Source organism: Misgurnus anguillicaudatus, chromosome 22 (assembly GCF_027580225.2).
Source record: "Misgurnus anguillicaudatus chromosome 22, ASM2758022v2, whole genome shotgun sequence".
Taxonomy (NCBI): Eukaryota; Metazoa; Chordata; class Actinopteri; order Cypriniformes; family Cobitidae; genus Misgurnus; species Misgurnus anguillicaudatus.
The window spans coordinates 28,084,824-28,097,160 of NC_073358.2; the positions used below are offsets into that span (position 1 = coordinate 28,084,824).

General features: G+C 37.8%; 1 protein-coding gene across 4 annotated transcripts in view; it reads left to right on the forward strand.

Annotated features, from left to right (window-relative positions):
- lrch2 (leucine-rich repeats and calponin homology (CH) domain containing 2) overlaps positions 1 to 12,337 on the forward strand; it is a 104,389-nt gene that overhangs the window by 63,450 nt on the left and 28,602 nt on the right. For 2 of the 4 annotated variants that reach the window (XM_055199743.2, XM_055199744.2), the window contains exons 11-13: positions 2,500 to 2,604; positions 6,883 to 6,951; positions 9,841 to 9,900. In XM_055199743.2, coding sequence (XP_055055718.2) covers positions 2,500 to 2,604; positions 6,883 to 6,951; positions 9,841 to 9,900 — 234 coding nt within the window. The remainder of the gene's footprint in view (positions 1 to 2,499; positions 2,605 to 6,882; positions 6,952 to 9,840; positions 9,901 to 12,337) is intronic. The other 2 variants (XM_055199745.2, XM_055199747.2) reach the window with 1 other exon arrangement.

The following is a 12,337-nucleotide window of genomic DNA, read 5'->3' on the forward strand; positions in this document are numbered from 1 at the left end:
AAACACACACGCAAAACTCTGCTGCTACCCCGGATAATAAACTATATCCATTGTTTTTATAAGGCTGGATGTCTTCTCCTTACATCCAAAAACAGGTCAGAGCTAGAGTCCAAGACGTGTGCATTAATCCAGGTGCGTGCAAGAAGGAATCTGCGCGTGTTACAAGCTCTCTCGCACAATGTGAAGCCCACAAACCCTCTCATGCAAGAAAAAGCATGCAATGCACACGTTAATGTCAGGGTTCCCACGGCTCCTTGAAATCCTTGATAGTTTGTGAATCTGGGGGGGAAAAAATCAAGGCCCGGGGAAGTTTTTGAAAATATACACAGATAGTATACATAGATACAGGTCATTGAAAGTGCTTGAAACTATTTTATGCAAGAAGTTTTCTGAAAAAAAATCCATATCATTCCCTGTGTTAGTGTAGGATAATATCATAAAATTCTAGACTTTTAAAGCACATGTGCTAAACTGATTGCTTTAAATGCTTAAATCTTCTGTATGCCAATGTTGATTCATATCAAAATGCTTTTTGCATAGTTTTTTTTTGTTGCATGAAATCGTCTCGGGTTACGTATGTAACTGTTGTTCCCTGAGAAGGGAACAATACGCTGCGTCTCCCTTGCCATACTTCCTGCGTCCCTGTAATTTCAGATAGCGATATACTTGCTGGCTCCCGCGTCACCCTGTCTTTGTCATTAAGCCTCACCATTGGTTAAATTTGATATACACATTCAGACGCACTTACCCCTGGAGGCGTCCCCAAAATGTCACGCAGTGATGCAGCGCGAGTTCCCTCGAAAGGGAACTGTAACAATGTATCTTAAAAGGTAACACATGCACATACAAAAATTATGCACATACAAAATTATTACTTGTACAGCAGCCTTTGCAGGATATGTGACAAAACACTTGCTTCAGCATATTTAAATTTCAAATCATATGTTTGAGAACTACTCCTAACATGTCCACTTCATCAGGTAGGATCTTATGAGGACTACTTCAACAGGAATAAATGAAATAGTGACTGAAAAAATTTATAAACTTTACATTTAAACAGTGATTTTGACAGTGATTAATAAACACAAATGGAACTGTTTTAAGTATGGTGCATTATTTCTTATTATATGGAATCGGGAATCGTTAGGCAGAACTGGAACCGGAATCAGAACCGGAACATTTCTTACAAAACCCATCCCTACACGTGAAACATGAACACATGTTATATTGTGCACTGTAAACATGACCAAAACTTCAAAAACACAGAAAAAATGGGACCTTTAAAGTACAGATATATATCTGTTTAGTCTTTAATGAAGCGTTCGTTATTTTGCCACTGAACTGCTGCAGTTAATAGTCCATGTGATTTTTTCATGCTTCACACAGTTGTGCGTTTACCTGTAGTTAAAGTTGGCAAAATACTTACCGTGGAAGTTTGACCGTGCCATAAAGTACGTTTCGGTTTCAGAAGAAGATGAAAATCATTCCATTCCATCTCATTTGCTTATAGCCGCAGTAGTTGTGCAGGAGATGAGGTTACTTTTCCTGTGTTACGCTCTAGGTTTTATGTTGATATTCCAGAGAAGCTGACAGAGGAGGAATTGATGCGTATCCAGATTAAAAAAAAATACGTTCTGAAGAATCGTCGCAAACAAAAAACAAAAAAGGTCAGATGGAAAATGATTGTAATTTGATTCGCGTACTGGCCGAGAAGATGAAAGATAAGCATAACTGAATTCTAATATGACTAAAAACGAAGTCTGAGGGTAGGTGTTTAAATAAACATTCATGTCTACAGTTTGAATAAAGAGAACTTTATAAAGTATCACCGAAACCAAGGTGTAGCGCATTTTGTTTTAGGTGTGTCAAGTACCATGTCAAGTTCATGTGGGAGCTGCAGGTTCGATTCTGACCCACCTTGATTCTGGTCAGCTGGTAGATCTTTGAAGTCTTCCTGTAGCATTATGTTTGTGTGTCGTAATTTTCCAGAGAACTTAAGAAAGACTGAAGAATGACACTTAGCCGAAATTTCCCAGAATCACAATTTAAATGCCCAAAATAACAAAAGAACTAGTCATCTCATAAATTCCAAGTTATAAGCGATATTTAAAGCATTGTGGTTCTTTTGGGTCGTTGTTTGAGTGGGTTAATGTGGTATCGTCGTTGTAGTTGGTTCTGCAGCGATCTTCACCTTTTAGGTTTGTGAATGTGGGAAAAATGGGTGGAGTCAATAAACTGATAGTAATAGATGGTTATGTTGAGGCTTTAACTGATGATTCAGTAAATAAATTAATGATAAGATTACTGCTTTATAACTGATTGCAGTGGAGAAAAATGGTCTCTGTATTGTGTAATGTGTCTTTATCATTGGTTTTTATATTAGCTATCTGAATATTTATCGGAAAAGTAATATTGTTGGAAGCAGGGGGGTATAAAAATAACAAGGCAAGAGTTCAACATCAATCTCTTTTTGTCTCTTATTTCTTTTCCCTGCTACAGCTCAGAGAAAGAGCAGCTAGCTGAGGAAGATGAAGATGACCTGAAGGAGGTGTTGGACCTGAGGAAGATCGCAGTTCAGCTGTTACAGCAAGAGCAGCAGAACAGGTTAAATCTCCTTGTTAAAGCACATGAGGTGCATGCAAAGAAAGATAATGATGCCCCTGCGTTCCATCTGGCACCCTTTATAGAAACATAATTTTTAGGCTACACCTTTCATCTCCTTTGCACTGCTATGCGTCTTGTCTTTTTCTGTCTTGTGTCTCATCCCGGTAACTCAAATTACTCCTGTATTCCAAGTAATAGAAAGTAGGTCTACATAACTTCAATATACACATGGTTGTGTAAAGGATTAAAGTATGGCAAGTAGTCGTATTTGAATATTTTCACTCTTAGTAAGGATGTGTTAATTTTTTACACATCTTTGTGCGATATCATTTTAATACATTATGTGTCATTTTGTGTTAAAAGTAACACAAAATGTGTTGTTTCAATAATCCCATTCACACAGACCTTTGGTCCCAGTAAAATTGCCAGACTAGCTTCTGTGTAAACGCAAACACGTCCCGCAAATCTTCTGGGATCGTTACCGGAAAGAAGACCTAGTAAGATACCCAGAAAACCCTCTGTGTGAACAAGAAGCCGAAACAATGCCGTAATGGGCGTGTCCTAGTGAGAACGCGCGTGTCATCGCAACAAAAGTTATGGTTCAGCTCTTTAAAAAGAGAGATTTACATGCAGATCAACATTCACGACGAGAAATGTCGTAAACTAGATTGAAGCAGTTATCAGGAAATGATAAACGAGACGCATAAACAATGCTGGGCATGCTGTAGTGAGGATGAGCGTGTCATGGCAACATGAAGTTGGTTCAACTCTTTAAAATTAGAGATTTACATATAATACAACATTCACGACGAGAAATGACAGCAAACTGGACTGACGCAGATATCAGGTAAGTTAGCTCGTCACTTATTGGGCTGAAGCGGAGATCATTCAGCAGCATAAAACAATATTGCGTCAAGTGCTTATTTGAGCTTATAATAAACAAAAATGCCTGCGCGTCATACCAACAAGATATATCGTTCAGCTCCTCAAAACGGGTTTAAATGCATATTAACAATCACAATGAGAAATGTCCTATAACTGGATTAAAGCAGAGATGAGGAACCTTGTCAAAAATCCACTCTGAAGTTGAGATCATTCACCAGCATTAGAACGGCGCGTCACGCTCCTTTATAGTCTTATCATAAACAAAAATGAGTGTTTTTTGGAGAGAGAAATAATAAATAATATGCAAACTTCAGAGTCAGACCCTGCGTAGAAGAAAGTGCAGGACACATGTCTTTCCGGGATCTTGCAGATTCTGGCAAATCATTGGCAGTGTGAATGAACAAAAAATGTCAGAAAAATACAGGGGGCATTTCCCGTGTATTTTCCGGAATGTCTGTGTGAAAAGGGCCAATAATGACACAGAGATGGGTGGATTCTGGGACAGCGCATTTAGTGTGTTGTTCCAGAATCAACACTAATGTGTTGTTTTTAACACATTCGTTCTAAGAGTGTTCATGTAGATATCCATGTAATATTACACTGGTTTTGAGGTATAGCCACCAGTATAGCCATGTGTTTTTAGGAGTTCATCATGTTAAAACATCTGGACAGTGTGGACAGCTTGACACTAGTTTTCAAATGTTGTTTAAACTTCACACACAATGTCCACAGATGTCTGCAGCTTTTTATTGCTCTTTAGTCTTCACATTGCTCACAGCTGGTGAGTTGACCTCATTTTTATTTTACCAACCGAATTGTCGACCATCCTGACCAATCTAACTACTCCACTTTCATTAGAAAATATCCTGATAATTTACTCATCACCATGTCATCCAAGATGTTTGTCTTTCTTTCTTCGGTCAGAAAATGAAATTCATTTTTCTGAGGAAAACATTCCAGGATTTTTCTCCATACTGTATACGCAGGGGTTCCCAACATTTTTCAATTCAAGGCCCCCTAGTTGCCCACAACAATATTTGAGGCCTCCCACTCACTAAATTGTTTCCACATAAAATGAAATAGAACTTGGAAAATAAGAAACATCTTGATTTTTGCTTGTTATAGTTTATTTTAATGCTTGTTTTATCCAATTTTTTTCATCATTTTAAGACATCTTGAGGCTCCCTTGGAAATCTGCTGAGGCCCCCCTGTGGGCTCGGACCCCTGGTTGGCAAACACTGCTGTATAGTTTACTTCAGTGGCTACAAAGACATTAATTAGTGTAGTTGCACATACAACAACTAAAGTTCTCCTTCTCCACACTTGTAAACACTGAAGTTGTGGTTGAAAAGTACACTTTTTGGGTAAAAATGGGGATCATTTTGCTGGATAAGACCCTTATGCCTCAGTTGGGATCATTTAGAGGCTATTTACACCTGGTATTAAGATGCGCGATCGGATTATATGTGGACAATGCTAAAGATAGGTGTAAACAGGGCATAAAACGTATTCGACTGGATTGCTTTTGCGGTAAAGGCACGCATGTGATCGAATGCGTTCGCGCAGCCACAAAAGTGAAGTAAAAGTGACATGCTTGTTAAGTATGCAACACATACTCGAAATGTGACCTCTACATTTAACCTATCTCAGTGGGTAGTAAACACATGCACTGTAAGTGAACACACACGGAGCTATCCCAGCGCCCGGGGAGAAATTTGGGTTAAGGTGCCTAGCTCAAGGGCACCACAGTCGCAGCCTCCGAGCTGTGAGACTTTTCAATTCAACTTTGAAGATTTATACTAAGCTTTAATTACATTTATGGGATACTGCAGAATTTTTGTAGGCGTCAGAGACAATTTGCACCGGTCATTTGGCCATTTTCAGTTTGTTAAGGACCGTATCCCTCTAGAAAATCAACATCACACCTCCAAAAAACGAACTATAGCAGCACAATAACAAAAAAAGAAATTCTATGAGAACGTCTCATCATCCCAAGGTGAAGGAGGCTTATTTGTTGTGTTTAAATAACCGCCTTATCTCCGCCTATTGATCTAATGTAATGTACCAAGCACAATGTTTTCCATTGGACATGACTTTTAGCGCGAACTCACAGTCTTCAGCGCAATCTTTAGACTTTTATTGATAAAACTGAAGCAGTTAATCTCTGCCTCTTTCATTTTGCAAGTGTTTGAAAGTTGCTTTAGCTTATTTAATCAAATAAGAAATATTTGAAAAAATATATATAAGAAAGTTTAGAAATATCAGAGAAAGCTCTTGACAGTAGAGCAGCGTTTCTCAAAATGCAGGGCCGGCTCCACTAGTGGGGAATAGGAACATTACAAGTGGGGCGTGACAAACGGGAGGAAATTTGGTCATTTTTGTGCCCATCTCTATTAATTCCTTTATTTGTTGACCATACACTCAAAACGACACATTTAAATATAAGCCTAACATAAAACAACATCAGACTGTGATGGCACATGGAACCATAACCTACAAGAATGTATTAACGTCGGAATGTAAATTGAAGCGGAACAAAAACATTAATGTGGAGAGACGGTATAGGCACTAGCGGGTATAAAGGTTAACAATGGATAAGTTTGTGACACAGAATGAAAAGAAAACTGGAGATTCAGCACCAGCAGAGAAAATCAAGACAGACATTGAAACTGCAGTTTGGGCCTTCAAACCTTTGGGGTTATTTGAAGTCCACTATATGGAGAAAAATCCTGGAATGTTTTCCTGAAAAAACTTTTTGACTGAAGAAAAAAGATATTAACATCTTGGATGACATGGGGGTGAGTAAATTATCTACAAATTTTCTTATGAAAGTTGAATAATCCATTAACTACACCAAGATGATGAATTTGATTCCCAGGAAACACATACCAATGTATGTCATAAATACACTAAGTGTTAGCCAAACACATACATAACATATTAAATACATAAGGAATAATTGAAGACGGGCCATTAAAGTATTTGAAAAAATGCACACCCAAGGTGGTAATGTCGCAGGTGTGCATTATTTTTAAATAATTCAAATGACTGGAGTCAATTATACTGCTTATACCACAGTTAACACAGACATTGCTAAATCTCTGGTGGTTATATTAAGACATTTGACAGGTTAGGTGTGTGTTTATCGAAACATAATGTATACTCGTGAAACATTTTTCAACTAATCAGAATAAAGCATTCAACAGCCCCATAAGAGTTCATAAGAGATGAAAGTTTAGCGGTTCTGTTAATGTATTAGGATCAGTCCCTCTCTTTGTACTAACAAATGAATCACCATATTCCTCCTGTTCTTCCATCTCCTCCTCCATTGCTTCCTGCTTCTCTTCCTAACCCTGGGATTTGAATGGTGCACACATGACACATGACTGTCAGGCGGCGGTCCTTAATATGTAGGGCAGAGAGTCTAATACATCGTAGAAGAGCAGCTGGCAGAGCTCACAGGTAGAAGATGACATATGTGTGTCTATATGTGTTTATATGTTTGTCTAGTTTTTTGGATCATTTTTGACAGACGTTAAGTGTACGTTTTTGTGTTGGCACTTACGGTCCAATATTGATATTCGCATGACATGAAATTGCATGTGTGGATGTCATTGTAAAATAGATTGAACATTTTCCAATAGCATGCCACAGTTCCCCATAATGCCTTGGACTTAAGAAGAAATGGAAACAGACTCTTTTGCACTTCTTAGTTTAGCTATCAGAAAAGTAGCACTTTAATACGTTTAGAAGATTAATATAAATTCTAAACCAGTAAGGTGTTTAACATATCATTGCTCAAGACTCTAAACAATCAGATTCTCAACTCCAGTCCTCGGAGCCCCCCTCCAAAAACATTTTTGATGTCTCCATATATAAAACACGGGTCAGTTCACCTCACTTTGGCTTGGTTAGCTTTTCCATTGAGTTTAGAATTAGGTGTGTCGTTATATTTGCGCTGCCTACTGCTGTCACATCATACAAATGAAAGCGTCGTTGTACATTCCCATACATTCATTTATTTCCCAGTCCACCACAAAATTAAAATTGACCACCACAAATAGATGTTTGCACATCGCGTTTATCACTACCTCTGTCTCACATGACAGTTTCTGTACAAACACCCGTGGAGTTGCGAAAAAGTATTGCGGCTGGAAACATTGTAACCCTAAAAAGTGTTGGAAGTGTGGTTTTACGGATGGAAATGCTACACCACACACATAGGCACCAATCCCGTGGGTGCTCTGGGGCTGGGCTCGATCACCCACCGAAATGGCCAAGAACATGTTCTCATTTGCTTCACATTTCGCGTCGAAAATTCATGCAGAAAACGCGCCGCGCCGCTTTCTTCCTTTTAGAAGCACGTGGGCGTCCAGAGTGCATGTCGTTGCTAAGTAACCTAAGCATTGCTTGACGTTGTGACGAGCACCCACTGGTGGAAAAAGAAACCGGCGTCTGAAACGCATATCTGATCCTTGTTTACATTTTTATACTTTCAAATATATGTATGCATTAGGGATGGGACGATTACCAGTTTTACGATTCACCATGATAAAATGTCCTGACGGTTAGTATTATCGTTTAAAATGTAATTATAATTACAACCGTGTTTGATTACCGTGATTTTGAAAACTCACGGTAAATCCTCTCCAGCCAGAATCAGCTTGACGCAGGCGCGCGCATGCAACATTGGTTTTTGCACGAGAAGGCATGGCGGAAGGCAGTAACAGGTGCACTGTGTTTTAATGCGTTGCTTATGTATGCATTTGATGTTCTTATATAAGGTACTGTTCATTAAAACAGGTTCATACATCTCAGGGCTACATGTTAAAGTTCATTTAATGCAGGGGTGTCCAATACGACCAGTCGATCGCACATGCAATGCCGGTAGATCGCACATAAGTTAATAACTGTGTATGCTGCTCCACGCCTCCACAAGCTTCAAAAAACAAAGCGCCAAATTGGCATTATGGTCTTAGAAACAAGTCTTTTTGTGTTGTTGCGCATTTCTTCTCAAGTGTGTTTTTATAAATCTTATGCCTGCCCGCTGCAGCGGAGTCGTCTAACTTCCGAATTTGGATGCACATTCTTGCCTTCATGGAGGAGTTGATCCACAGGCACGGTGTATGTGCGCGCGATCGATCGACTGACCGAACGAGAGAGAGATGCTTCTGATAATGTTGTCATTTTCTAGTTTATTTAATCAAAACCGCATCTCCGCTATTCCGCTATAAGGAGAACTCGGCATGTACTCAAGGATTTTTTTAACTCCTTAAAAAGAATGATAATGCTGACAGCCCTAAATTCAACGTGGAGATAGTCCTCCTAACACGCATTTAAAGTGTTATTAAAAAATGTAACGGTGTTTTGTTAAAAAATGTTTTTTAGCAGGTAGGTCTTGTCGGCTTTATCATTTTAAAAGTAGATTGCCACACAAAAAAGGCTGGACACCCCTGATTTAATTTTTTTATGCTTAAAAAAGTGCATATAGCTGCTAATTGTATTTGTTGTTTGCTGATTTTCAAAAATAAAACTTGTTAAAATGTTCTCAGTGTGTGTATCAGTTCTTTTTGAACATTTCCATCTCAATTTAAGAAAACCATGATAATATTGATAACCGTGATAACTTTGGTCACTATAATCATAATATGAAATTTTCTAACCATCCCATCCCTAGTATGCATTATATATAAGCCTAAATGCATCAATGCTTGTGTGCACATCGCTATAGAGAGAAGTAAATTGTGTGAAAAAGAATGTGTTTTTTACATGTGAAACATGAACACTTGTTATATTGCACACCATAAACACAATCATAGCTTCAAAAACACAGGAAAAACGGGACCTTTATCCAATCCAATAAGCGGGTTAACGCATTTCCAAATATCTGTTGTTTCATACTGCCTTTTATGTGGTTTATACTGTTCAAACAAAAGACTAATGAAGTTGAATATAGCGTGTCAACAAAAACTGCTTTTTGGCACTTGTTTAAAGAAAACCTTCTACAGAGATGACTGAAACAGGAAGCCATGATGTTGATAGGTGTTCCTGACATGTGAGCAGATGACCCCATAATTTAACAGCTTTTGTTTGGAAGAATATTGTATGGACCCGAGGAATGATTGCTTTCCAGAGAACTGTTTTTGGTTTTGGAAATAGTAAGTGTAATAGAGGTGTTGTAGGCAAGTGATTTGCTTTTGTTACAGGAAGAAGGGCTTTTTCGTGAGGAGAAATTTTATCAAGCTGTTTCTTGATACTGTTTTCATATTTTTGCACGTTCAACTTGTTCTGTCCTAAAACCTTTTCCAGGAAATTTGTTATAAAAGACATGGTATTTTTCTGATCTTACAGATTTCTCAGCCACTCCGGTAGCAGCACCAAATCGAGATCTCCATCTCAGACTGTTAGAAGGTATTATGACGCACACACTATACACACGCCTCTACGTGAATCTTTTACAATGGATCTGCCTCATAGTAACGATAATAACATTACCAAACATTCATATATGACTTGCTTAGCAGGATTATTGGGTTATAGTGTGTTATAATAATTAGGTACATAATTAAATTGTTTTTCATATTTACTGATTTTTTGAGCTATTGAACCACCATAGTCTTCCTAGTGATACTAGATCATTTGAAATGTATCAGAAGAGACCATTACGTGCATATAAAATTAAGTGTATTTGGAATGGGGAACCTCCATTCACATTCAGTATCTAAGACCCATCTGTGGAAACACCCTTTCTGGGGTGGGGAAGGTTTGGCACTTTAACAGGTAGTGACAGGCATTTGGAATACAGAACATTTTTTTATACACTGGTAAATTTGACATTTAGCACTTTTGTATCCCGTTCTGTCATCACCTTACCGCACAGATTTTCAAGATGTGCTATTTGAAATAATTGTGGTGAACCTGCATGTTTTTAATCTGGAGATAGAATCTTCATTTTGACGCCTCTTTAGATCCCTGTGCAATAAAAGCTCTTAAGCTGATACGTGAGACAAAAAAAACTTTGCTGGTCTTCTTACATCTCCCCGGCTGATAATACTGGTGTTTTGCAGATGCCAGAATCCCAATATATTCTGGAGGGCATGAGTGTAATTTCAGAAGAGACAGTGTAGAGACAAAGTGGAAATCAGCAATGATCAGCGAATGGTCATTTATCACCAGCTCATGGTTAAGAACCACAGGCCTGGACTAAACGACCTTTATAGTTATCCGGTTGTTAAGTGATGACGTAAGGAATACTGTTTCCGGGTCCAAACCTCCACTCATTTCAATAGAGGGGATATTATTTAAACGGACGATTATGAGCACCATTTATTCATATCACACATCTAAGCGAATATTGTATAAACTCATAGTGTACACTGCAGTCTCAGTCTCCCAGAATCAAAGACAGCAATATATGAAGAGTTTCGTTGTAAAACGAGTTAAATCCGTTTTTTTAATTGTTCAGAAATCTTGGTTTTAGTTTGTGCATTCCAATTGATTTCAATGCAACTGCAGTTGGTTTGTTTTGATTTAAACGTTCATAACTTAAAAAATACAGCTAAGTAGCACCATAAAACAAAATAATAACACGATAACATAATAATAAACATGTTTTGACAAAAATGTTAAAAAATGTATTTATCTCGTTTTGCAACGAAACTCTTCATATTAATAATTCGTAAAAAATCCACGTCCATAAATCCATGTCTGGTCATCTCGGATTTTGTTATGGAGATAAAAATTAGGAATGGGTGTTTTTGTAGTTTTTCGTGATTTTTTTTGTTATTTCTCTATGACATCTGTGAGCGGTTGGACCCGGAAGCGGCGCATGACGTCAGACTTATTGCGGAATTGAATCCTAGACATTTTAGCCTGTTATTAGGGGTCATTTATTTCCATTTTGCATTTTCATGAGAAAAAATGTGCACAATTTCGATAAATTAGATTGATAGTGTGTTAAAGCGAATTTTCGTAACGGTCTTTGATGGACTTAATTAACGAGAATGCACCGCGCGAAACAGTCATTAGCTCCACCCACTAACCAATGATCGATGCAGCCTTCAGGCTTGTTCTACTTCATGCGGCGCCACAAGAACCGGCAGCCAGATGATGGCAGAGTTCCGCGAGACCGATTTAAACAATAGCATCCAGCTGCAGCCCCGCAGACTCACCTCCGACTAGACACCAGTGGCTGGACACCAGTGGATAGACAGCCTACGTCATTTCCGTTTCGCCGCTAATTTACTTTTTCGCCGCTGGACGAACCGCAATTTTATTTCCTTTTCACCTCTGAATAGACAGCATATTTATTTTTTATTTTCACCTCTGGATAGACAGCATATTTATTTTATATTTTCACCTCTGGATAGACAGCATATTTATTTTCGGTTTTCACCAGTGGATAGACATTTTTTTGTAGGCTTTAATTGCACACGTCTTTTCCGTATTGTCATTTTACTTTAATGACTTAAAATATATAATATAAAATGTGTGCAAATTGAAATATGATCTTTATCATATATCTTTACATAAAACAATTCTCAATAATATGCTTATTATTATAATATCAATAATTCATGCAAACTGCATTCACAAGAACCACCTTGAAAATATATATTGTTCAGATCATTTCACTATTTTTTTGTGACTTAAATTCAGCTGGATCAATGGAATATAACGTTTTGTCAATACAACAGACTTGTAACTTTACATGTTAATTGACCACAGTTTTTTTTTAATGTAACCACTTCTGTGTTTAAAATATATGTAGATTCACATGATCAGACAATTTACCAAACAATGCAAACTGATATATATATTAATATATTAATAACTTGCCCCATTGTGA